General features: G+C 47.9%; 2 protein-coding genes and 1 pseudogene across 5 annotated transcripts in view; 1 reads left to right on the top strand and 2 right to left on the bottom strand.

Annotated features, from left to right (window-relative positions):
• The window catches only part of ANPEP (alanyl aminopeptidase, membrane), a 30,710-nt gene extending 29,307 nt beyond the window's left edge, over positions 1–1,403 (bottom strand). For both annotated transcript variants that reach the window (XM_057723869.1, XM_057723870.1), the window contains exon 1: positions 1,364–1,403. The gene's annotated coding sequence lies outside the window, so the exon portion shown is untranslated. The remainder of the gene's footprint in view (positions 1–1,363) is intronic.
• A 2,571-nt stretch (positions 1,404–3,974) lies between these two features.
• Positions 3,975–26,372, bottom strand: part of AP3S2 (adaptor related protein complex 3 subunit sigma 2) — a 60,588-nt gene continuing 38,190 nt past the window's right edge. The window contains exons 5-6 of one of the 3 annotated variants that reach the window (XM_057720055.1): positions 18,961–19,068; positions 16,370–17,334 (exon numbers count right to left, since the gene is read on the bottom strand). In XM_057720055.1, the coding sequence (XP_057576038.1) occupies positions 17,206–17,334; positions 18,961–19,068 (237 nt within the window). In that variant the 3' untranslated portion in view covers positions 16,370–17,205. Of the gene's footprint in view, positions 4,654–16,369; positions 17,335–18,953; positions 19,069–26,372 lie in introns of those variants that run through there. The other 2 variants (XM_057720053.1, XM_057720054.1) reach the window with 2 other exon arrangements.
• LOC130844061 (60S acidic ribosomal protein P1-like) lies at positions 10,408–11,014 on the top strand (annotated as a pseudogene).

Here is a 26,372-nt window from a genome sequence, read left to right as displayed (position 1 = left end):
TGGGAAAGGCAGAGATAGAAAGGGTTAAGGTTATTTTCTCACTCATCTGGTTGGTCAGTCAGTCAACAAACATTTAAGGAGCACACACTGCCTGTGGGCACCAAGCTCATCTCTGTGCAGGCACCAAGCTCATCTCTGTGCAGGTAGACCGTGAGTACCTGGGGGACTCACCGTCTACCTGGGCAACAGCAGCAGAGATGGTAACATCCACCAGGGCACGGGCTGGGTTGGCTCTGTTTTCTGCTGTGCCCCAGTGCCTAGCATGGGAGTTGACACATAGCAGATGAATGAATGAACCAAGTTCCACACAGTTGTCATGACAGTGTGGACGAGGGCCACTCTGTGCCTGGGAAGGGCAGGAGAGGGCCAAAAAAAGAGAACTATTTGGGTTGAGTCTTGAGGATTGAGTTGAATTATCCTGATGGACAGGTGGAGGAAGTGTGTCCCAAGCAGAGGGACCAGCAAGTGCAAAGGCAGGGCTCAGCTGCCTGGTGGGGTGTGAGGCTGGGGTGAGCAGGGACTGGACACCGGAGCCTCGAATGCCATGCTAAGGAGTTTAGACTCTATGAATATGGAGTAAAGGATTCTGAAGGAGTCCGATTTGTCTTTTAGAGTGAGCCTCTGGGGAGAGTGTGGGGACCAGCACGGACAGGAGTCAGATTGGAGGCTGGAAGAGCATTGGGAGGGGTAGAGGCTCTGCAGAGGTGAAGGATCTCAGCAGCAGGCAGAGACGGAGGGGCTAGGGGATATTTAGGAGGCTTGGTACCAGGAATTGTGCGTGGGCAGGTGGAGGTAGGGTTTGAGGGGAGAGAAGGAAGGGAACCAGAGCAGCTTGATCTGGAGAGGATGGTGCTGGAGTCAGCACTTCGTGGAGCTGAGATCTTTTTTCTTTTATTATTTCTCATTGCTGTTGTTTTCGAGAATTCAGTTTGGGTTTTATTATAAGATTGATTAAAAATACATTTTTTGAGACAAAAGGACAAAGAGCAGCTTTTAGAGCTGGCTGTCTTGGCAAGGCCGGAAGTGGGAAAGAGCCTGTTGTTAATGTGAAGCTGAGCTCAGCGGGGTCCCAGACGGGGAAGGGACAGAATGGACCGGGAGCCGAGCGGGAGGGACAGAGGTCCCTGAGGCGGGGTGAGAGGGAGGGACAGGACAGGCAAGGCAGGAAGGCAGGGTGAGCCCTGCTCCCCTGGGCAGGCTCCCATCCTAGTGCTGCCCCCGCATCCCACCCCCCCAAGCGGCTGGCCACGGGCTGCCCGGGAAGCCTCCAGGGGGCAGGGCAGGGTGCTCAGAAGGAGGCGGGCTTTGCAGGCAGACACGTGGCTTCCAGTCAGGGTCTGACACTTACAAGTTGGGCAACTACCTTGGGCAACCTTCACCTTCCTCGTCTGTAAAATGGGAAAACCCTTTGTAGAGCTGTGGTGAGAGTTACACGAGAAAGGTTGTGCATGGCATGTACCGGTGTCTGGCCCGCAGGAGACCTCAGTAATGATTCCTCTGTGGGTGATGTCTTTGGCCCACTTGGCCTGGCCCATGCCTCCTCTGGCTATGCCTCTCCCTGGGCATGTCAGCGTCTTTCTCTAGAAGTTCTCAGCTCTGGTGAATGGATAAAAAAGATGTGGTACATATATACAATGGAATATTACTCAGCTGTAAAAAGCAATGAAACTGGGACATTTGTAGAGACGTGGATGGACCTAGAGACTGTCATACAGAGTGAAGTAAGTCAGAAAGAGAAAAACAAATATCGTATATTAACACATATCTGCGGAATATAGAAAAATGGTACAGATCAACTGGTTTGCAAGGCAGAAATGGAGACACGGATGTAGAGAACAAACATATGGACACCAAGTGGGGAAAGCGGGGAGGGTTGGGGGGGAATGAACTGGGAGATTGGGATACCAAATTGTACACTCTAAATACATGCAGTTTATTGTATGTTAACTGTATCTCAATAAAAGTTCTAAACATAAATAAATAAATAAATAAATAAATTAATTTATTAATTAAAAGGGCCATGAGGGTAATTTTCATTTCATTACCTTTCTAAATTGCATACTTTTATAAGCTGGTTGCAACATATCCTTTCTGCATTGACATGAAGTATGAATTAATCAGTAAATAATAAAATCAGTACACAATCCTCAAAAAAAAAAAAAAAGAAAGAAAGAAAAAAAGAAATTCTCACCTCTTGCTTCTCTTCCCAGGCCCTGCCATCTCCTGAAAGTGCCCTTTTCCTGAGCCCTCTCTTGGACCCCGGCTCTCCCATCCCCCTGAGAGCTCCAAGCGTCTGCCCACCTCCCACCCACACTCGTTGCCATCCGTCCCCCTTGGCAGGCCTTCCTCCTGCCCACCCTGCCTGAGCCCACTGCCGTCCACCTGCCAGTCTGTGAGCTGCCTTTCCCGCCTGGTGCTGCCCCGTGAGGTGGAGGAATCTCTGTAACATGCCCGTTTTCACTTCCACTGATGGGTTTGTAACAAATTTCCACAAACTGGGTGGCTGAAAACAACAGGAATGTATTCTCTTACTTGTCTGGAGAGTCACTGGTCTTAAGTCACAGTGTCGGCAGGACGATGCTCCCTCCAATGGCTCTGGGGAGGATCCTTCAGTGGCTTTTCTAGCCGCTTGTGGCTCCAGGTGGTCCTTGGCATGTGGCTGCCTCACTACAATCTCTTCCTGGGGTCACATGGCCTTCACCTCTGTGTATCTCCTCTAAGGACACTTGTCATTGGATTTAGGGCTCACCTGAATCATCCAAGGTGATCTCATCTCCAGATTCCTAACTTAATTACATCAAACGCCCTTTTTCCACGTAAAGTCATATTCACAGGTTCCAGAGATTAGAGCTTGGACATGTCTCTTTGGGGGACACAATTCAATCCACTACACTCAGTAGGGCCCCGGGGCCCTCCTCATCCCCCACCCCCCCACCAGCCTCTTCCAGGTGAGCGTCAGCCCACTCCCCACGTGGCTCACCTGAAGCACACCCAACCCTCACCCCCAGCCCTGCACTGCAGCCTCCCCCACCTCCAGCAACAGAGAGAAAATCACAAGCATCCTGCCCACCAGGGCGCCATGAAAATGCTCCAAGCTATATTGCCTCCCAGGGCTTCCTCCTCTTGCTCTGGCAGCCTGAGACTTTTTCCAGAACACCCTTCTCTGAAACTCCAGACTCTGGACAGTTGGGCCCTTCTCAGTCAGTCCCTGGGACATTTCCACTCCTGAGCCTTCACTTTCCGCACATGTGGAGAGGAAGATCTGAGAGGCCCCCTCAGGCTACGATATTCTGGAATTTCTTCTCTTCAGAGCCCTCAGGAGACTTCAGGGCCTCCACCAGCCCAGGCTGTCTCCCAGAGCTCCAGGGCCCCCGCGAGGCACAAGCTGTTTTGGAAAAAGGTCAACCTGCCCTTGGCCTGGGTCATGGGAAATGGGTCAGTCCGCTCCCTGGCACTCAGCTCTGCACAAAACGTGGCCGCCAAGACAGGCTGTCCACGAGAGAAGTGGGGCCACTGCCTCAGGGGTCACTGAAGCCTACTCCAGGCTCCTGGGGCCTGCGCCTGGCTGCAGGTTTCAGGAAAGGGTTAGACTGGACCCTGTGAACAACACAGCTACTTTCAGGAAGCGGGGTGTGTGGACAGCAGCAGTTAAAGGTCAAGCTTTATGTCCCGGCTGTGACACTTATTAGGTGAGTGACTCAGGGCAAGTATTATATCTTCCCAGTTTCCTCATCTGCACTCCACCTCTCAGGGTTGTGGTGAGGATTAAGTGAGGGAATACACAAAAAACTTGTCCGGCAGCCGGGCTCAGGCCTGCTGGCCGTTTTATGACCATCATTACAGGCAGCCCAGGGCCTCCAGCCTCTCTCTCTACTTGCCTCTCCCTTCAGCCCCAGATCTGAGCCTCCTACCCAAGACCCTAGGGCTCAGTGATGTGATCATTAAATGTTTAACAATCTGCAGGGGGGTGGGCTTGAGGGGTTAGCGCTGATTTAGGGTTTTCCCATCTCCATGGTGTAAATCATCCCACCAATTGGAATTCCAGCTACCACAGGAGGTGGAGCTGGGAAGAGACCGTCTCCGCCAATAGACACGATGGTGTGCAGAACCACAAGAGCATAAACACCAGTCAGAACCGGGAACATAATTAGAAGGCCGTGAGTTTTGAGTATCATGACCTTTTGTTTTTTACATATTTTATTTAATCGTAAGCATATATAATTTAATTTTTAATAATGGCTATGTTGAACAACTGATTCATGAAATTCCTGAAATTTTAACAGTCGGCTCTCCCAAGTGGGTACCACCTGGCTCCAGAACCCCACTGCTGCCATGCCGTGCCCACTCTTCCAGGAGACGTGGGGCTGCTCTGAAACCTGTGGGGCCTGGCGTCTGCCCACCTCCTCTCCCCCTCAAGGTGACTCTTGCGGAATGCTGTGTTTAAGCGGGGGCTGTCTCTGGGGTTCCACATGTAGCCCACACTGCCTGGGGGCCCTCACCCCTGGGCCCTCGGCCTGCCACTCAGACTCCTTCGGGGTTAGAAGGCACAGGTTTTGAATTCAGGCACACCTGGTTCAGATTCTGGATCCAGCCTTTAAGAGCTAATTGACCCTCAGCAAGTAATTTAATCCCAAAGAGGCTCATTTTCCCCATCTGTAAAATAAGGATAAGAATTTTATTAGAATTCTAGTCTAACAGAGTTGGGTTTTCTTTAAAAACAGTTTGTGAAGTATACTTGACATACAATAAACTGTACATATTTAAAAAGTCTATAAGATCTGATGTGTATATACTCATGTAAGCATCTCCACACTTAGGGTAATGAACATACCTATCACCTCAAGAGTTTTCTCATGCCCTTTGCAATTCCTCCCTCTTGTCCCCCTCTTTCCTACCTGGTCTCCAGGCAGCCACCCATCTGCTTTTTGTCACTATAGATTAGTTTATGTTTTCTAGAAGTTTGTAGAAATGGAATCACACGCCGTGTGCTCTTTTTTTATCTGGCTGCTTTCGCTTATAGAGTTGTGTTAGGGTTAACAGCACAGTGCCTGGTGCAGAGTAAGCACTCCAAATCCACCAGCTGTGGTAGCAGTCAGCTGAGGCTACATGATAGTGCAGTAACAAACAGTCCCCCAATTTAAGCAGCTTACAACAAGGTTTATTTCTGGCTCACGTAACGTGTCTGTCATGGGTCGGCTGCAGCTCTGCACTAATTCAGTTCCACTTCAAGACCCAGGTTGAAGGAGCAGCCCTAATCTGGGACACTGCTGGTCTCCTGGCAGATATAAGAATGAACATGGCCATGCCATGACTACGAAAGTTTCTTCTTAGAAGTGGCACACCTCACTCACACTCAGGTCATTGACCAAAGCATGTCAGGTAGCCAAGCCTGATGTCAGAGGTGTGGGAAGTGTCATGCTCCCCCAGGGAGAGGCAATAGATGTTTTGAACAGTAGTAATGTCTACCAGAGCCGCTTTCACTATTATTGTTGATATTGTTCTATGAGTTGGAGGTCATGCAAAGGCTCTACACACATGATCCAGCCTGACGTCCCTGGATGCACCACCACCCTGGGCTGGGCTCTCTCCTTCCCATGGGCCAAAGTTCTCCCATTCACCAGTGCCCGGCTCATTGATCTGGAAGTATAGAGACTGCTAGGCCCACCGGGCCCCACACCTCTGTCATCCTTGGCCACGGGCCACTCTGTGCACCCATCCCATCCCCCTGTCAGCCCTTCCCCCCCTTCCCACTGAGCCCCAGAAACCCTGGTTCCATGGCCCACACTCTCCTCACCTGGGCCTCTCCTCTGCACTGGCTGCCTGAGCTGGGCAGTGTCCCCGTAAGCCAGGGGTTCTCTACGCACATGGCTTCCCTTCCTTCCCACGAGCCCACCCTCCACTGGCCTTGCCCACTACATCTCAGTCTCTTCTGACTCTGCTCCCCAAACCTAACTTACACTCACCCCCAATCCTCCTCCTCCATGGTGCCCGACAGAGCAGGGCCTGTCATCTGTGGGGCTGTCCAAGCCCCTGGTCATCGCCTGCCTTGCCCATCCCCACACCACCCTCCACACTGGATGACGATCCCGAAGTCCCATCAGTTCTAACCCTAGAATGCCCCACGAATCCTCTACTTCTCTCCACCTCCACAGCCCCACCCTGACCTGGGCACCACCAAAGGCTTCCTAATTGGACTCCTGGAATGTTTTTTTCCTCCCTTTTCATCCATTCTCCTCGCTAAAGCCAGAGAAAAACTGGGCACATATACCTCCCTCATGCCCAACAAACGCACACACAGACCACTCCCTCCCTGGCTTCCTGCTGTCCTCAGGATGGGCTCCAACCCATTCCCTGCCTCCGAGGCCCCAGGTCTCCATCACCTCCCTGATCGCAGTCTCCACCCCTGTCCTCAGCTACCTGCAGGCCCTTAGTTTGCCCAGTTCTCACTCTCTCTGGCCTCCCAGCCTCTGCAGGGAAGTGGCTAATTCCTTGATGAGTGAATGGGTTATGCTGATCCACGAGGTCTTTCCCCACCACCCGCAAACAAGCTTGGAACCCCTGTGCTTGTGGCAGCAGCACTGTCTACCTAATGGATTTGAGGGTCAAGAACACAGGGGGCTCTTCTGGCCTGGGAGGACGGTGTGGGAGGACGGGGTGCACTGGGGAGGGAGACCAACTGGTGACAAGGATGATGGTAATAACAATGACCTAACATTTATTCGGCTCACACCATGGGCGCTCTCCCCGGTGCTTCCCAGGGACAAATTCTATTTTTTTTTTCCTCAAACCCATATGATATACATATATATATATATATATATATATTTTTTTTTTTTTTTTTTTTGGCTGCGTTAGATCTTCGTTGCTGTGCATGGGCTTTCTCTAGTTGTGGCAAGCAGGGGCTACCCTTCGTGGCAGTGTGCGGGCTTCTCATTGCAGTGGCTTCTCTTGCTGCAGAGCATGGGCTCTAGGTGCACGGGCTTCAGTAGTTGTGGTGCATGGGGTTAGTTGCTCCGTGGCATGTGGGATCTTCCGGGACCAGGGCTCGAACCTGTGTCCCTTGCATTGGCAGGCAGAGCCTTAACCACTGCGCCACCAGGGAAGTCCCTATTTTTTTAATTGAGGTATAACAAGCCTAGAGAAAAATACAAAATCATAAATGAAGAACTCAATGAAGCTTCACAAAGCGAACACACTGTGAAACCAGCACCCAGATCAAGTGAGCATTCTCAGCACCAGGAACCCCACTCCTGCCCCTTCTTCTCTGTCCTTCTAGAAGGACACCCACTATCCCAGCTTCTAAAACCATACATTCATTTTGCCTGTGTTTGAAGTGCAAATAAAGGAAACCATACATGCTACATTGTTTTCTGCCTGGCTTCTCAGGCTGGCATTGTGTTTGTTAGATTTCTCCATGTTGTTACATGGAGTTGTAGTTGCTCTTTCTCATGGCTGTGCAGTATTTCAGGGTACTTCTTTACTCATGTATTCCTTTTTTTTTTTTAAACAATCAAAATTTTTCAAGATTTATTCATATAAATGACATATAACATTGTATAAGTTTAAGGTCTACAACACAATGATTTGACATATTATCTATTGTGAAATGATCATCACGTTTAGTTAACATCCATCACCCCACAGCTAATTTTTTTTCTTGTGGTGATAACCTTTTTTTTAAACTTATTTTATATCATAGTATAGCCAGTTAACAATGTTGTGATAGTTTCAGGTACACAGCAAATCGACTCAGCCATACATTCTTTTCTTTTTTCTTTTCTTCCTTCTTTCCTTTTTCCTCTCCTCTCCTCTCCCCTCCCCTCCCCTCCCCTCCCCTCCTTCTCTGCTTCCATGAACTGAGCCAGACATTCCTGTAGTCCATTTTTGATGGGCACCTGGCTATTCCCAGTTTTTGGTGACTACGCATAGCACTGCTGTTAACACCGTTATCCCCATCTTCCAGGGGACGGGCACACTTGCTTGGCATCTCGGAGTCGCAGGATAAGCACACACTGACTCCAGCGGATTCCACCAGGCTTCCCACCGGCTGTGTCCAAGGCTGTGAATTAACTCTAATTCTCAGGACAACTCACTGCATGTGATGTGGTGGACGGCATCTCTTCCCCACTAGGCAAGCTCCCCACTGTGTGGTGCTGGGGTCAGCCTCCTCTACTTGCTGTCCTGGCCCCTGGACCTGAGATGCACCATCAGAGGCACCGCCTAGGAGTCTGTCTCTTCAGGGAAGGCCAGCAGGGTCTGTGGCCCTGGGGTCCAATGTTGGCAGTGCTGGTGGCGTGCTCCACAGAATATTTTTCCTTGTGTCCTGGTCAGCTTTGTTTTGGGCTTTCCACCTTCCTGTTGAGCCTGTGAGCTTCCCCATAGCCCTTTTGTAAGCTTCTGGGTTGGTTCTATTGTTTGCAACCAAGAACCTTGACTGATTCAAGCAAGCTGTTTTTTTTTTAATTAATTAATTAATTAAATTACTGGCTGAGTTGGGTCTTTGTTGCTGCACGCCGGCTTTCTCTAGTTGTGACGCGTCAGGGCTACTCTTCATTGCGGTGCTCAGGCTTCTCATTGCAGTGGCTTCTTTTGTTGTGGAGCACAGGCTCTAAGTGCATAGGCTCAATAGTTGCGGCATGTGGGCTCAATAGTTGTGGCTCACGGGCTCTAGAGCACAGGCTCAGCAGTTGTGGCGCACGGGCCCAGTTGCTCTGCGACATGTGGGATCCTCCCGGACCAGGGGTCGAACTCGTGTCCCCTGCATTGGCAGGTGGATTCTCAACCACTGTGCCACCAGGGAAGTCCCAAGAAAGCTGTTTTACTCCCATTTCACAGATGAAAAAACGGAAGCAGAGAGAGGTTAGGTATGTTGCCCAAGGCAGGTGGTGGAGCCAGGATTCAAACCAAGTTTACATCCCATTCAGGACTTTATGTCTCTATGATAAGTGCGTTCTCATACACTGTTCCTACAGCTAGAAGTAGGCAGCTAAATGATTCACTCAGGGTCACACAGTGAATCGAGAAGCCAGGCCCCATGACTCCCATCTCACAGAGCTTCCTGCCCTCAAGCCTGGAGTGGGTGTGTAGCTCCATGCACATTGAGAGGGAAAGAGCAGTAATATTCATTCATTCATTCACTCACGAACCATCATCTCTTTAACTGATAGCCAAAGTGGGTCAGGCACTGTGCTAGGCACAGCAAAACAGCAGCAAAAAATAGTGAAAAAAAGAGTCTGACGTTACAAACACTATCATGTCAGGTTATAAGTGCCATGAGACACAGGGAAGGGCAGGGAAGTCCTCTGACAGCGACGTTTGTGCAGAGACTCTCCTGATGTGAAGGAGTGAGGAAAACCTGAAGACAGGCAGATGGGACGGCCAGGACCAAGGCCTGGCCTGGTCTGGCCTGGAGTTGGAAGCCCTTCTGGGGCCAGGGGGGCCCAGAGCAGCTCAGCAGGTCTGGGCTGGGCTGGGAGTGGGTGACCTGACAGGAAAGAGTTGTAAGCCTGAGCACTGAAGCTCAGGGAGGGGCCTGACAAGGAGGGCCCGCTGTGGGCTGCCGACCTGTGCCAGGCAAAGTGCAATGCCAGGTAATGTCACCATAACACGCGCCTGTTTGGCACAGACCTTGGACCCAGGGATTTCCTTCCAATGTTGTAACGCCATCATGTACTTTAAACAGATGATAGGTTGGTTGGCACCATCCATCATCCTAGGTGCCTAGGCAGGGCCCAGTTGGTGGAGAAGAGGCAGGTATAAGCTGGGAAACTTGGCAAAAAACAAGAGGGAATTTCAACAGAAAAAGCCCCAAAGTGCCTGCTCCAGCATCTGAGTGGGAGCCACCTCCTCATGGACCAGCTGCACCTCCCAGACACACAAGAGAAGTTCCAGAAAAGCTGGTTTAGCAGTAGGCAGTTCAAATCCTAGCAAGAAAGGATTACCTCCCAGGCCGTACACGTTGCCATCTTTGGCATGCAGCTACCTCATGCCTGTCAGCCAGGGTAAGATTCGTGTGGCCTGCGGCCAGCTGGGGAGCCACTCGGAGGCTTGGAGAGGGGTCAAGGGAAGGGCGCCCAGTGCCAAGTGCTCAGAACCAGGAGGCTGGAGGAAAGCTTCAGTCCCAGGCTGCCCAAGGCAAAGGTGGCACAGTGGGTGTGCCCTGGGCTTGTGGCTGTCCCTTGGCTTCCAGTTTCACTGCTAGTTTGTAGGGCTCTAGGGATGGGGTATGAGAAGACTCCTCGTCCCTCCCACCGCAGGGCTGCAGTAGGAAGAGGCACACTGACTCACCAAGCCACAGCTGCAACCAACAGAGCCCCACCCAGGCCAGCAGAGGACCGAACTGCAGCAGCTCTGGGTGTGGCAGCCTCCTGGGTTCTCTTCTTTGTCGCCACAGGAGAGGCAGGGCCTCGTGGCAGAAGCATCAAGGACCGCCAGCCCCCATCTGGTACCTCCACTCGTCAGTGCCTGAGCCAGCCCTGTTGGTAAATATTTTGCGTATCACCTGAGCCTGGGAAGTCAATGGATCCCAGTCTCTGAAAAATCCAGCTGGCTCCCTTTCCTCAGCTGCCACTAAGGTGCTCAGTCCCTCCGAGGAAGCTCAGGTTGCACTGGGGTGAGGCCTTCACTTCATCCGGAGACTGGCATGCCCAGCAGTGCCCGCATTGCATTCGCTTGTACCATGGCCTCCATCCCGGAGCCCGCGTGCATCTACTCGGCCCTCATCCTGCACAACTATGAGGTGAGGGTGACGGAGGATCAATGCCCTCATGAAGGCAGATGACGTAAGTGTTGACCCTTTCTGGCCAGGATTGTTTGCGAAGGCTCTGGCCAATGTCAACATCGGGAGTCTCATCTGCAAGGCAGGGGCTGGTGGGCCTGTCCAGCAGCTGGGGTGGCACCAGCAGGAGGTCCTGCCACCTCCACCACTGCCGCCCCAGCTGAGAAGACAGTGACAGCAAAGAAAGAAGAATCTGAGGAGTCTGATGATGACATGGGCTTTGGGCTTTTGGACTAAACCTCTTTGGTAACGTCCAATAAAAAGCTGAACTCTTACAAAAATAAATGAATAAAATAAAAATTTACCCGTATCTTCTCCTTTCTTTCATCTCAGCTCTGCCTTTATCCCACGGGTTTGTAAAAGGTATTCATTACCACCCATACAGAATACCAACCTTCAACCTGCCTCTACAAGGCGTGGCCCAATCCTAGGTGGCAAGAGAGGGCACCCCTGTTCCCAAGTGCTCTCAGGAGGCCAGGCTGATGTCAGAGCTGGAAAAAAAAAATGTAAGATTTGCTCTTGAGAAAGCCCAAAGACCTCATTTCTCACAGGAAGCGTGGAGTCCCTACAGGACCCAAACTCTTAGTCAGGCCTGCTTGGCCAGAGGCCCTCACCCCTGTCCTGGCCAAATACTGACTCCTTCCACTGTGCCTGCAGGCCCTCTCCACTTCCCCCTGACTCTGGGGGAAGGGAGTTCCAGGCTCTGTCCCCCACACTTCCAGCCCTACCAATCACAAGTTCGCTCTTCCAAGTCTTCAAACTCCACATTGTAAGGGAAGCTTCACTTTCCACCACTTTCCCTACAGCTTAATCCACCGGTGGCCTCTAGATCTGGCCCACTGTGGGGCCAGACCAGCACCAATGTCCCCATCATCCCTCTGCAGCCCCACCTTTGAGGCCTTCTACTAGGACTTGAGCACCACGGACATCCGTCTCTCATTCCCAGCACCACCAAACCTCTCCCAGCTAATTGCATCTACTTCAGCTCCCAGTCTCTCTGCAAAATTCCCAGAGATGACAGCAGCCGGTGTTTATGGAGTCCTTTGCGGTCTTCATCAATTCTCAGTCAAGCCTGAAACAACCCCGAGGCAGGAGTTAATCGTACCCCTTTATGGATGCAGACACGGACCTTCTGAAGACTCTGTACATCACAGAGCTGGATTGCGACCCACGCTCTTACACGACCACCTTGTGGTTTAGATCTGCCCCACCACTAGGCTAGAACCACCCCTTCCAAGTTCTCTCATTTTGCTGCCTCACTTACAGAGCTTGTGGGCGGGGGAATGGCAAGACCAAGAAAGGTCATCTCTTCTAAGTCCCCAGCCCTTGGCCTCTTGGCAAGGGTCCTTCCCAATGAAAGTCCTTCCTTGACTTGGGAGTTGCTCCTGTCTAGCCTCTTCTCTCCCTTCCTCTGCCCACAGGCTGGGTCCTCAGCCTTCTCCTCTCCTCCCTTGGCCACATCGCTCACCCCCACGGATTCAACCACCATCTCTCTGGGATGGACGTTCATTTCCTCTCTGCCCACCCCCATATTCCCAGCTGGCTGGTGGACATCGGCCCCAGATACTCTCAGGCAACTCCAGCTTCACATGTCTGCATCCAAACTCTGGTCTTTCTCCCTCCCAAACCACCTTCTCCTCTCATCTAACACGCTCGCTGGTCCTCCAGTCACATGGGCTCCACTGTCAGCTTTGCCCTTCTCCTCTCTCATCCTCCACAGGCTATCACCTGGTGTCTCTCTACCAGCTGTTCCCAATGCCATTAACACAGATTCTTTCCCCAAATGTTGACTGAGCATGGGGACCTGCAGAGCATAAGGGCTACGAGTTACTGTTAGAATGATTTACCATTTGCCCCAAACACTCACTCATTCGATAGTTATTTATTGAGAGGTACACACCAGGCACTGTTCATAGCAGCTGGGACACAGCACTAAACAGGAGAGACAAGTCCCTGCCTTTGAGGGGCGTACATCCTAGTAGGGAAGATAAAAACTACAACTCAAACACATAGGACATCAGAGTGCCAAGGAAAATGGACAGGAAGAGCAAGGATGGGGTGGTCTGGGAGGCCCCTCCTCCCTACAGAGGACGGCAGGCTTGTAGTGGGCTGAGGTCAACCTCCAAGGTCAAATGGGACAGAACTCTTTCAGGAAAGTATACTCTCTCAGTCTCAGTAATAAAAATCCATGGGCTTTGTTTCTTAATCTTTTAAATTGGAAACACTGGTTCCTACCACAGGTGGCAGGGGGCGCCCAGTGGTTTGGGGGAACAGGGCGGGAGTCTGGCTGAATAGCCTTTTGTTATCTTACATTTTGAACCACATGAATTTCCTTTTTAAAACATTAATTCACTGAAATAGGAAAGAAAACAGTCTTCTGGAAGAGATTAATCATTTTCAGGGAACTACTGCCTTAAAGGAAGCCTATCTGCCAACTGCTACCAGAACATTGCAGATAAAGGACCCTCCAGTGCTCCCCAGTGGGCAACATATTACCCTTGAGATCAGCTATTCATCAACCTGTGGGCACTGGCCACGTGTCGATCTGTGCAGGTATGTGGACACCAGGCTCACAATGACCACAAGGAGGTGGGCAGAGCAGGAAGTTTTGGAAGCTGCAGACCAAGGTGTTTCCTAGGTGCCGACACCCCCACCCCCACCCCGGTCTCTCCCGTGCCTCAGTGGCTCTCATCCTAGCTATCACGCTCTCTCCTGATCTTTATCTCCAGGCACCAGTCACTGCTGCATCCCATTTGGAAACCCATGGACCACACTAAGGAAATCGCCTACTAAAGACTGGTCCACAAGACTGGATTCAGCCAGCAGTCTGGTTTTAGCCATACTCCCCTGGTTTCTCTCCTGGTGAAGCTGGGGCCCAAGAGCTCTTCCCTAGGTTGGCTCCATAGAGGTGGAGGTGGGGGAGAGGAAAGGCTGGCTCTGTAAGTGGCAGAGGCCTGAATAACAAGGACTTGAGAAGACTCAAGACATCCTGACCTAATCCTTAATGTGACAAGCACAGGGCCATGACCAGGCCTAGCAGAAAGGTGGGTAATTAGGTGCACTATATGGACTGATGTTTGTGTCCTCCCCCAAATTCATATGTTGACATCCAATCCCCAATGTGATGGTATGTGGAGATAGGGCCTTTGAGAGGTAATTAGCTTTGGAAGAGGTCATGGGGGTGGAGCCCCCATGGTGGGACTGGTGCCCTTATAAGGGGATGAAAAGCCCAGAGCTTTCTCTTCACCATGTGAGGACAGAACAAGAACATGGCCCTCTGTGAAACACGAAGTAGGTCCACACTAGGCACCAAATCCGCTGGCACCTTAGTCTTGACCAGCCTGCAAAATTGTGAGAAATGTTTGTTACTTAAGCCACCTGGTCTATGGTATTTTTGTTATAGCAGCTTGAAGACAAGCTGTCTGAAGCACAGACAGCAGGGCATGAAGGAGTCAGCTGGGGTTGGGAAATGGGTTACTGTCCTTTAAATATTCCGTACAACACAAAGTCACTGACTCCAGTCTCCACAAATTCAGGCTGCCAGTCAGACACAATGTGAGCACTCAGAGATGCTCAGCAAAGACAACTGCAGGAGGCAGGGCCTCAATCCTCAGTGCCTAGAACTGAGCCTGGCATTCACCAGGCACTTAGAATCTACAGAATGGGGGAATATGAGATCTTTATTAGAGGCAGTGAGCACAGAAGACCCAGTGCTCTGAACCACTTCAGGAAATCCTCAGTGTAAACCATGCAGGGCCAAGGACTTCCAAATTCAAACCTGGCCCCTATTTTCACAACCAACATCTCTCAGCAGCAATATCTGTATCCCTCTCCAAAAAAAGGCCAATGAGGATTTCCTCATTTTTTAAAAAAGTTTATGGCTTTGCTGTTTCCAAGCAAGAAAGGTAGCTGCATTTACAGACAACCTCAAATAGCTGATGCACAATTACTGTGGCTCATCCAAAGGGATCAAGTGTTCCAAACAAAAGACCAGGCTCAAGTTTTATGTCATTTTCAGAGGCAATGTGAGGGATGATGTTGGGATGCCCACTGCTGGAATCTTCAGGACCAGTCAATGGCTTTTGGGAATCACTGGTTTCTGGCAGGCAAAACATTCAAAGACTATCCCAGGAAATTCAGAACATGTGGCTGTCCTGCAGCAATGCAATAAACCATAAGGCAAACTCAAGAAAAATGAGTTGGTATGTACATGTATCATATAACTGATTCACTTTACACCTGAAACTAACACAACACTGTAAATCAACTATACTCCAATAAAAATCTTAAAAAAAGAAAAGAAACATGACTTGCTTTTAGCTTTGTGATCCTTGACACAACACAACACTCTGGGCTTCTGTTTCCTCACAGGTTCAACAGAGGCATGTGGCAGACCCTTCAGCTCTTACACTCTTTGATGCTGTCACTGGCTACCTTAGAAAATCAAGCCTGTTTTTATTACAGTTTCTGAGAAGCTACCTAACCGTTTTGCGGTTTCCTTCTCCATAAGAAAGAAAATAAAACTGGAAGAAGCCACCTTGAGCAGTAAAAAAAAAAATGAACTGTGGATTCAGGCAGACAGACAGTCTCAATTCTTAGCCCTATGTAACCTAAAGCAGGTTGCTTGACCTCTCTGAGTCTTACTTTCTTGATCTGCAAAATGGAGATAACAGTGTCTATTGTAAGGATTGTGGGAGGATCTTGCTCATGCCACAATACAGTAGGTGCAAAATAAATATCGTTTTCCTCCTTTGTTCCTATTTCACTTTCAGCAAATGTGAAAGAGAGGGATGTGGATATGCTGAAATGTCTGTAAAAAAAACCAAATTAAACTCTTTAAAAGAATATCAGAGGTTTTGACATTAGATAGATATATTAACCTACATTTCCCTTTTCCAACATAGGAGGGACTACCTTCTGATCAACACTGCCCATCTCTGAGGTTACTGGCGAGGTTCTGAAAGACTGAGGTTAAGAGGCTACAGGGAGAAAAGGGTACCACAGGAAGCGCTGTTCAAAGCGGGAAAAGACGTGGTCCTGACACATGGTCCTGTCAAGCACCATCTCAGAAGGGCTCTGCAACAGCATCAGGAGGCCTGAGGAAAGAGTTTGGGCCACCAGCTGGCAGGCACAAGAAGTCCCCAGGCTGGGAGCCTTTACCATGATGGCGCAGCGAGCTCCCTAATCTCAAGGCAGCTCAACGTTGTACCTGAGACCTGGCCCCGAGGCAGCGCAGTAGTAAGAGGCGCTACTCGGAGCAGCAGCTTCAGCTCTAAGTTAACCACAGGAAGGAAGATTCTTATCACTTGTCAACAGGTTTCCATAGCTAGTTCTAGGGGACTGTCACCTGAGGGGAACAGGATGTGCCCACAGTGAGCTCAGGCGGGGACCCCTAGCACACTGGGGAGAAGATGCTGCACCGCCACCAGTCTCGGACAGCTCGCTGCCCGTGTCCCCAGGCTTCCCCTGTGCCAGCTCCAGAACACGTGACCCCAGCTCAGGCTCTCAAGCTCCAGAAGCTGGTGTAGACAGCAGCGGGCTTCCTGTACAGAGAAGACTCATCATCCATGACACAGCAACTGAGCTGTCTGCTCCTAGGGAGGGGAATCTATTTTAAACCTGGAAGAGTCACAATTCTGGGATGTTCCGCATGTTATCAGCTTTGCCTTCTACAGACACAGGGCCCCTCCCCTTTGAGGGGAACCGCTCTAGCTGTGGGGAGTGCTCTCCCTAATGGCAGAAATGTGGGGGTCAGGCAAACAACAGGCTAATGATGTGGATTCTGTCCTGAACATAAACAGCTGGGAGAGTATAGCCAGGACTGTGGCAGTGGGGAATGTATGCCGCAGGAGGTGGTGATGAGAAAGCTTGGCTATACAAAAGGATTCTGGGTGTGCCAACCCTAGTAGAGCCAGTAGGCAACTCTGGTTCTCATAAAATCCTGCCCTTGTTTGCCACTCACCACACCCCCAAATCTAGAGGATCAGTCCTTTTCTAGCTATGGCACCTCGCCAGCAAAGTCAACACTACAGGACCTCAGGAGCCTTGCTGTGCTCAGGTTGAAGACTCGAGTCAGAGAACATCCTCGTGGTAGGGTTCTGGGAACAGGGGGGCCTCTTACTACAGTCCCCAATCCCCAGGAGTGGCTGCATGTGGGAGGTAAAGGGGGCAAGTGGCTCGGGCACCTGACCCCCACTGAGGAAGCCAGGACCCTTCACATCTGCAGTGGCCGCGTGTATGAGAGACCGGCAAGGCTGCACACGTGAGAAGCGAGCAGAGGCTGGCAGTGGACACAGGACTCCCTCCAGCTCCAGGACAGCAGGGGCCAGGGCCTGAGCCTGGACTCCTTTGGGGCGCAGAGTGGGTTTTGCTGCAGGACTGGCTCAGCTTTGCTGGTTCTAAGGACTCAGTTCAGCCATCTTCCACTCTCAGACAAACTGGGAGAGGTTGGGGACCTTGATGTTGAGATCACCAATGTTGATATTCCGAGGCATCTCCGGCAGGTTGATGTTTTTCACGGCAGACACAGCCCGGGCAGGTGCTGCTGAAAGGCCACCCTGAGGAGATGTGAAGGTGGGTATGAGACAAACCCGCAGTGTCCTCTGCTTAATGCTTAAAGAAAATAAGTGAAAGAGGGCTAGAAAATGTCCAGACTGAGCACATGCAACGCCAGTTTTGATTTTTCCCTCCTTGTGTCTCAAAGGTAGCCAACACAACAATCTTTAGGTTCATGGGTTCCACAGTGCAGGGACCCACACTCTGCACTCCTAAAGGGGGGTTGTGTCTTATGCAGTTTTACAGCCCCAGCACCAACAGTGCCTGGCACACAGCAGGTACTCAATAGAAGCCTGCTGAAATAACCAAGGTAGTTTAACCAAGTCATATTCAGTCTCAGGGTCACTTTTCAGGTTACGAAACAAAATAAAACAAAACCCTTTCCTCAAGAGACTGAAGACTCACAGATGAGTGCAGTCACAGGGAAATTCTTAAAGGGAAAAGAATGTCACAGCTTAGGACAACTGCTTGCCAACTAATAACATGCAATGGAAAAGAGCTGGCTTTGGAAATGTCATGTGGCCACAAGATGGGAGGAAGGACACGTAGGAGGTGGAGTGTACCCACAGACACAGAAGGTCGCAAAACAAGAGAGAGGAAAGGTGCCTGTGGTTAGCCCTCGCACTCCAGGCTCGGCCCCGATGTGCAGAGAAGGGGAGAAGTTGACGAGGACGTTCTCAAAACCATTTCCTCCTTCTTGACTACTTTCAGGATCCTGACTCCAATTCTACTCTTGTCCAGCAAGACTCCATTTCTTCTAGTTTCCAAACCCCTTGCCTCTGACTCACTTACTATTCCTGGAAGCTTCCCAGCCTGCATTTCTAAGAGAACTACAGTTGTCACAATAGCTGTGGTCTGGAAAAGCTTCTTCAGCAGGACTGCCAGTCCTCACAGAAAGAATTCCTGGTTTCGCAAGATCAAGTTCCGTTACACAAAGCAATGAAGCTCTTTAAGACACTCAGATAATTAAAGAGGTAATTTGTTCTGCTGGTTCTGCCATGTGTGAAGGTGTATGCCTGTAACCTCTCGGCCCTGGTAAGGCTGATGAAGGCGATGGAGAGACCTCAGGGGAATAGGGCGCAGTTTACTGTGAGCATCTGTATCAAGCGCAGTACTATGTGGGGGTGGACTTGGGGTATGCTATTTTCAAACCCAGCCCCAACTCCACTGTAGCTTTTTATAAGGCTAACTGGAAATAAGGAAACTGGCAACTCTGAGGTCTGAAAGACACCATGAAAAATGGCTGCTGGGAGAACAGACTCACAGGCACACAAACTAGGAAACCACACTGGAATTGGAGAAGGGGATTCTGGGTCCCTCCAGGGAACATGTGGCTTTGAAAGCAGGAATTATAAACCACAAACATGGGCCATAACCCCCCAAGCCAGAAGCTGTTTGCCTTCCTGTGCCACCTGGCTCTTCCAGTCACACTTTTAGCCTCATTCTTACCTGTTTAATATTCAACGCTGGGCTTCAAACCAATGAGTTTTGACGGACTCAAGGAAGAAAGAGGATGAGTAGAAAACACTCCTAAGGTTCCACAGCAAATCAAACCTACACATGAGCCATTCCTCCTTCTGCCCAGGTCCCCTCTAACCAGCCAGGGCAAAATGACAGCTACCTCTCACCTCGGACTTCTCCAGCCTGTTCTGGGCTTCAATCTGAGCCACAATTTCATTCATGTTTGTTTCCAACACCATTCCACCCATCACCACCTCCTGAAGGATGTAGTGCACCTGAAGGGGAAACAAAAATAAGAAGGGTTAGAGCCCTTTGTGGTAGTAAGGGTGTGACCCCAAAGGAAACATCGTGGGCTTTCCAGAGTGGTCAGACCGGACACTGACACCTGATTCACAGCAAATGCCTCAGCCCCCTGGATCATCCACCTCGCAAATGAGACCATGGGGGATTCCCCCACTTCTCGGCATATCAAGACGCGAATCTCTTCCATGAGCAGTGGCAGAAGGGAGAGCCTGGCTACACTCAAGGCGGGGTGGTGGTAGCTGAGGTCACAGGCTTCATTTGAAGTCAGACTGTTTAAGTTTCAGCTCAGCTATTTGTTAGCTGGGTGACCTTGGGCAAATCATCCTTTCAGTGCTTCAGCCCCCTTCCAGGATTGTGGTGAGGGCTGAATGAGATAACCTGTGTAAAGCACCTACTGGTGCCTGGCACACACTAGGTTCTAAATAAATAATGATGGCTTTCATTACTAGTGTTATCATCATAAACACCAACTGGCATTAACTCAGTCCAGCTATGACAACGATTCCTGTCCACGCACACTACCATGTGAAGTGTATTATCCCACAGGCTTCATAAGCTAGATCCTCTGGCTGGTGCTCCACTGGAGGCAAAATAGGCCCATTCCTTGGCACCCATCCTCATCCCATGTCTTCTAGCTTAGATAAGAAACCAGGTTCAGCATGAATACTTCTCTGGTCATGAGGCTCACATCTGGGTCTTCCATTTAGCGAGTAGTTCCCCCAAGAAAGCTGAATCTCAGACTGCTGTGACAGCCGAGTACCATGCTGACTCAACTACTCTATCCCATGGTGGCAGGAAAGCTGCCATGAGAAGCCCCAGGCGGGTCAGGTCAGAAGTGCCCACTGGGCTGTGTAAGGGTTAGCACTTCATATTTCAAATCAAGTCATATCAACATGGCCTTCAAGGCACTTTCAAGCAAGTTGGAAAGAGAGCAAGTACCACTCTGTATTATTAATCAAGTGCCAAATCAGTGGGGTGGTCCTACAGGAGGTCAGAGAAAGGAGAGAGCAGTGGCTACAGAGACCAGAGAATAGCTTCACCAAGACAGTGAGAGAACTGAGGCTGGGTCTGCCATGAGAGATGCAGGGAGGAGGATTTCAGGTGAAAGGCACTAGAGGAAGCAATTCAGCTGGTGTATGGTCTGAGGAGCACTTGAGTCTGGCTAGAATGGCAGGTTTATGCAAGAGAGAGGCTGAGGACGATGCTGAGAAGGTAGTTTGGGTCTAAGGCAAGGGCGCTATTCAACCCAGGCACTACTGCCATTTTGGGCTGGAGAGTTTTCTGGTGTGGGGTAGCTGTCCTGTGCACTGCAGCATGTTTACCAGTATCCCTGATCTCTGCTCACGAGATTCCAGCAGCACCCATTCAGCTGTGACAACAAAAATGTCTCCAGATATGGCCAAATGTCTCTAGGGGTAAAAACTATCTTCAGTTAATACCCCATTGGTCTAGAGTCTAGACTAGACTATGGGGGATTTGAGGGCCAATATACTCCACAGGCTATGGAGAGTCAAGAAAAAGGCATGTCTGTGTGTCTGTGCATGCGTATTCTGGACACATGAAGTTTTCTGGCACATCAGCTCTCCATATTTTGCCCACAGTAAACGAGGGGAATACGCTAATAGATGTAATTAGGGTATTTCTTCTGACCTCGAGGAGGAAGTGTAATAAGGCATATATTCAAATACAAATAAAATATGTTTGCCTACATTAATTAAGCATTAACCACATTTCTGTCTACATATACACTCACATGAGGTGTTCTTAAATTTTACACAATATGAACTATTTCATTATCTATATGCAATGGAGATTTAATAGTGAAACTCTCATATATAGACAATTTACAAAATGTTAAGTAAACAAGATTGGTCTTAAAAGTATTCCCTGGGGAATTACACTGTTTACACTTTCCCATCAAGAAATAGGTTTCCAATTGTAAAAAAAATAAAAAAATAAAAAGTTAAAAAAAAAATGGGCTTCCAAAACCAGTATATTTCTTTTAAAAATTAAAAATAGAATTACCATATTACTTCTGGGTTTATACCCAAAAGAACTCAAAAGAAGGATTCAAAGAGACATCTGTACACCTATCTTCACAGTAACATTATTCACAACAGCCAAAAGTAGGAAGCAACCCCAATGTCCATCAATGGATGAACAGATAAACAAAACGTAGCATATACATGCAATGAAATATTATTCAGTATTATAACAGAAGAAAATTCTGAAACATGCTACAACATGGATGAACCTTGAGGACATTATGCTAGGTGAAATAAGCTAGACATAAAAGGACAAATACAGTATGATGCCATTTATATAAGGCACCTAGTAGTCAAAATCATAGAGGCAGAAAGTAGAATGGTGGTTGCCAGGGGCTGAGGGGAGGAGGGAATGAGGAGCTATTGTTTAATGGCTATAGAGTTTCAGTTTTGCAAGATGAGGAGCTCTGGGGATGGGTTGCACAACAGTGTGAACACATTTAACACTATTGAACAGTACATTTAAAAATGAAGACAGTAGACTTTATGTTAGGTAAATGTTACCACAAGTTAAAAAAAATAGGTCTCTGTAACAGTTCTCTTGGTATTTATTCCTTTCCTTTACTGAACCCCTTCTTCATGGAGGAAGTAGTACTTGTTGAGCATCTACTATGTGCTGAGCACTTTATATGTAACAGTGTAATTTTAGAACATCCATCTGCAGTAAATCCATCTGCGTAAACATGAAAAACTGATACACAGAAACTGATACATGTTAAAGTCAATAAACTATTCCAACCTCACATATTTAGCAGCAGAACTGATCACTGAATCTAGTCTGTCTGACTCCTGAGCTCATGGTCTACCTTTTCCACCATACTTTCTCAAAATCGCAAACTGAGTCTTCCATCCTCTTCATCTGAATAGGGTGGAAGACTCCATATGAAATCATTTTAAGACTTGCCTTTGGTGTATCAAGGATCTAGTGCGAATTCTTCCATGCTTTATCCCCTAAAGCTTAGAACAATGCCCAGTGTGCAGTAGAAAAAAAGGCTTTTCATAAGTCCAAACAGCATCTTTTTTGGGCTTAAAAGATGGATGACAGTGTGGTGGTGGAGACTTTATGGAGAAGGTGTAGTAAAGGCCTAATAGAGGATATCATGGGGACCAGCTGTTGGTGAATAGAAAATGTCAGTTAAGATTGCATCATGAAGTCATAATTTTTAAATGCTATTCAAAATGTGTTTCAAGTGCAAAAAAGGAGAAATAAAAATGCAAGCTCCGTTTTCAAACAAAATTAGAAGATAACCACAATCCCAGGCCCCCAAAAGGTGTGAGAGCTGTCAAAAGTGAGAAGCTCAAGCAAGGGCTCCTTTCCTTTCAAGAAAGAGAAGAAAGGATGCTACAGAGACAGGACATGGGAGCTGGAGAGCTCAGAAAGACCTAAAAAAATATACTTCTTGTAAGTAAAGGACAGACCCTTCTGGGACCAAACAGATCCCTTGTTTTTGTTTTTTTAGATTCCTTGTTTTTGGAAGACAGGAACTTCCTTGGACCTGGAGTTGGGTCTAAATGAGAAACAACCCAAACAAGCCCTACCTGTCTCACAGAGCTGGTCTCTGTGGCAGCAGAGAAGATAGCCCTTGTGTGGCAGAGAAATCACAGACATCCATCTCTCTTGGCTGGGTAGAAATAAAGGGTAAAGGAACTGACCCAGAACCTGAAATCATGAGAACAACTGTAGCTGGCCTGGAACACAGACTTGGCATCTCCCCTAAACAAGCATCCTGAAAATAGCTGGTCCCTGAAAAACTCACCTATTTAAAGATGAGTTATAATAATGAAATCTGCACAGGTTCTATATAAAGATACAACAAGAGAAAAAAATAGGAAAGAAACAGGAAAACCAAAGGGCAGACTAAGAACTACACACCAGAAAGATGCTGTCACAGAGCAGATAAAATGTAATAAAATATTTTACAAAATTGAAACAGAAAGCTATGAAGCAAGAGCTCAGAGCAGAAGTGCAACAGCTTATTGGAGGGCAGGGAAACAAGAAGAAGAGAAGACATAAGTGAAAGGAAAAAAAAACATACAGAAATGAAGATGAAACTGGAAGGAACAAAAGGGAGAAGAGACACTGCTGAAAACATAGGAAGGAACAAAATGGAGAGAAATTTTTAAAAAGCAACTAAAATGAAACGAAATAATGAGTTAAAAAGAATAGGGAGGGCTTCCTAGGTGGCGCAGTGGTTGAATCCGCCTGCCAATGCAGGGGACACGGGTTCGATCCCTGCTCCAGGAAGATCCCACATGCCGCGGAGTAACTAAGCCTGTGCGCCACAACTATTGAGCCTGCACTTTAGAGCCCATGAGCCACAACTACTGAGCCCATGTGCTGCAACTACTAAAGCCCACGCGTCTAGAGCCCGTGCTCCTCAACAAGAGAAGCCATGGCAATGAGCAGCCCGCGCAACACAACGAAGTGTAGCCGCCACTCACTGCAACTAAAAAGGAAAGCCCGCGCACAGCAAAAAAAAAAAAGACCCAACACAGCCAATAAAATAAATAAATAAATTTATAAAAAAGAAAAAAAAGAATAGGGAGAAAATGAGTTACGGAAGACAACAAAGGAGATACAACATGTGCATAAAAGAAAACTGTAACATGGAAACAAAACAAATATGTAAAGACTCAGTTCATAAAGATGATGTAAAAATATAATTCAAGATGTTCCTGAAAGGGCACATGGTATCCCAGGGAAAAACTGACCCAGAATAGTCAGTGCCAAGACAGACTTTAAAGGTAAGGTTTCTCAATTTCTGCAACCAGGCAAAAAGATCATATCACTTAAAAGAGGGACAAAATCTTGAAAATTTCCACAGTAAAATACAATGCTAGAAGAAAAAGGAGCAATACTTGCAAAAATTCCCAAGGAGAGAAAGAGTAACCCAAGAAGTTTACACTCAGGTGACTGTCAATCAAGAGTAATAGAATGGGAACTACTATTCCCATGAGTCTTTTTTGAGGACTCTACAGAAGAAAACACTTCTGCCAACCAAGAGGTGACCGGAAAAATCATGGCAGAAAGACTGGCACTGAATCTCTTTAATGGAGGGACTGAGACACATGGGATTAGAGTGACAACAGAATGTCAATGCTATATGCTTTGACAATGTAGAAAAGCTACAGCTAGCAAAAATCAAAGACGGGAAAAAAAGAGGGAGGTAGTATAATAACACTGATTTCCTTACCCTCAATGGCTAGCATTTAAAACCGACAACTCATGTAATAAAGATAGTTATTTTGACTTTTACCATGACTTTTCCCCCGATGTTCAAGCCCACAATCATCTGCTATAAACACTACTTTGAGAGCCACCAAACTTTTGATGTAGAGCCCACAAGATCTTTTCTGCTGGCTAGAGATCTATGCCATTTTTGTTGTATAAAATTCACCCATAGGCTTCCTAGGTGGCGCAGTGGTTAAGCATTCACCTGCCAATGCAGAGGACACAGGTTCGATCCCTGCTCTAGGAAGATCCCACATGCCGCGGAGCAACTAAGCCGGTATGCAAAAAATAAAATAAAATAAAATAAGAACCTCTGTTTAAAAAAAAAAAAAAAAAAAAATTCACCCATAATGTACCATCTACAATTTCCAGTTTCTCTAAAGGAGAGGGAGACCTCAGATTCCTGTGAAACAGGAAGTACAGAATTTTCTAGATTTCAGGAGTCCTCCACCTCTAGTTTCCTATAGTTATCCCACCCAAACCTAATTCAATTTCATTTCCCTTTTTTAAGTAACTTGCCTTTCCAAAGCAAGTTAAGTTTTCACAGAACAAGTCTCTTTCCTCACTCATGGTTTATCTGTATATTATTAATTACTTAATTACAATACCAATATAACTGGCATCAACAGGTCTGAAACCATCACAACTGACCTTTGGTGAGCACAGTGACTCATGTGGTGTAAATGCAAAGGATGAGCAACTAGGGATTAGCTTACCAGCTGCCCCTGTTAACCTGACAAGTCAGTGAAGACCTCCTTCCACTGAGTATGAAGCAGACCATGAAAGATGGGTGACATTTCTTTGTGTGGACACAGAGGGGCCTTGAGAAAGTTGGAGGTTGCCAAGCATGAGTGTGGGGAGAAGGCATCCAAGAATCAATACCAAACTCACATATCTAAAAAACCAGAGATAACAATCAGATCACAAAGACTGGTTCTGTTAAAAGAGAGGAGCTGATCGATGGACTGATCTTGAGGATGTCAGCAGAAATGTAGGTAAATACCTCAGAGAACACTGAGAGTTAACAGATCAAACCAACAAAGGGGGGGTGGAGGAAAAAGCAATCTGAAACCTGAGTCATGTAGGTGGCAATAAAAACCACAAGAATAGAAGAAAGCAAAGAGTCCTAAAACCAGCCTAACACAGTGTGCACTGAACAAATATCAATTATCAAGTAACAGTAATTCATAGCTTTCTGCTATTTCAGCAACCATCTAAAGTAATGATGAGGGGCTTCCTAGGTGGCGCAGTGGTTAAGAATCCGCCTGCCAATGCAGAGGTCACGGGTTCACTCCCAGCTCCAGGAAGATCCCACATGCCGCGGAGCAACTAAGCCCGTGTGCCCAAAAAAAAAATAAATAAAAAAAATAAAAAAATAAAAAAATAAAGTAATGATGCTAGCAAAATTCATTCAGAAGTTTAAATAAAAGTGCTACTGATTTCTTAGTTCTTGGCAAATCTACTGGTAATTTGACCCAAGAGTAATCACAACCAGGAAGAGTTTCACCTGAACATAAAGATTAAGATAACTGTAATAAACAAATAGGTTATCTTGATGTAGGGGGAAGGCAACAGAGGAAATACTTTGGGTGATGAATCTGAAATGTTAACAGGTAAAATGTTGGTTGGAAACTGGTGTTTTACAAGATCAAGATACATAAATTTATGGGCACACTTTAATGAGTGAAAGCTGGTGTTTATAATTCTGTCTCTTAAAACCCCTCAAAGGGACCTCCCTGGTGGTCCAGTGGGTAAGACTCTTATGCTCCCAATGCAGGAGGCACAGGTTCGATCCCTGGTCGGGGAACTAGCTCCCACAGGCATGCCACAACTAAGAAGTCTGCATGCTGCAACTACAAGATCTGACACACCGCAACTAAGACCAGTGCAGCCAAAATAAATAAATGAATTAAATAAAGGAAGAAAAAAAAAACCCCTCAAAACAGTCAAAAAGTAGGAATGATTACCAGTCAAGATGTCTATTCCTCTGAAGGCAATC

The sequence above is a fragment of the Hippopotamus amphibius genome, chromosome 2, assembly GCF_030028045.1.
Source record: "Hippopotamus amphibius kiboko isolate mHipAmp2 chromosome 2, mHipAmp2.hap2, whole genome shotgun sequence".
NCBI classification, from domain to species: domain Eukaryota; kingdom Metazoa; phylum Chordata; class Mammalia; order Artiodactyla; family Hippopotamidae; genus Hippopotamus; species Hippopotamus amphibius.
The sequence above is the reverse complement of the archived record's forward strand: the minus strand, read 5'-3'. Positions and strand labels throughout refer to the sequence as shown.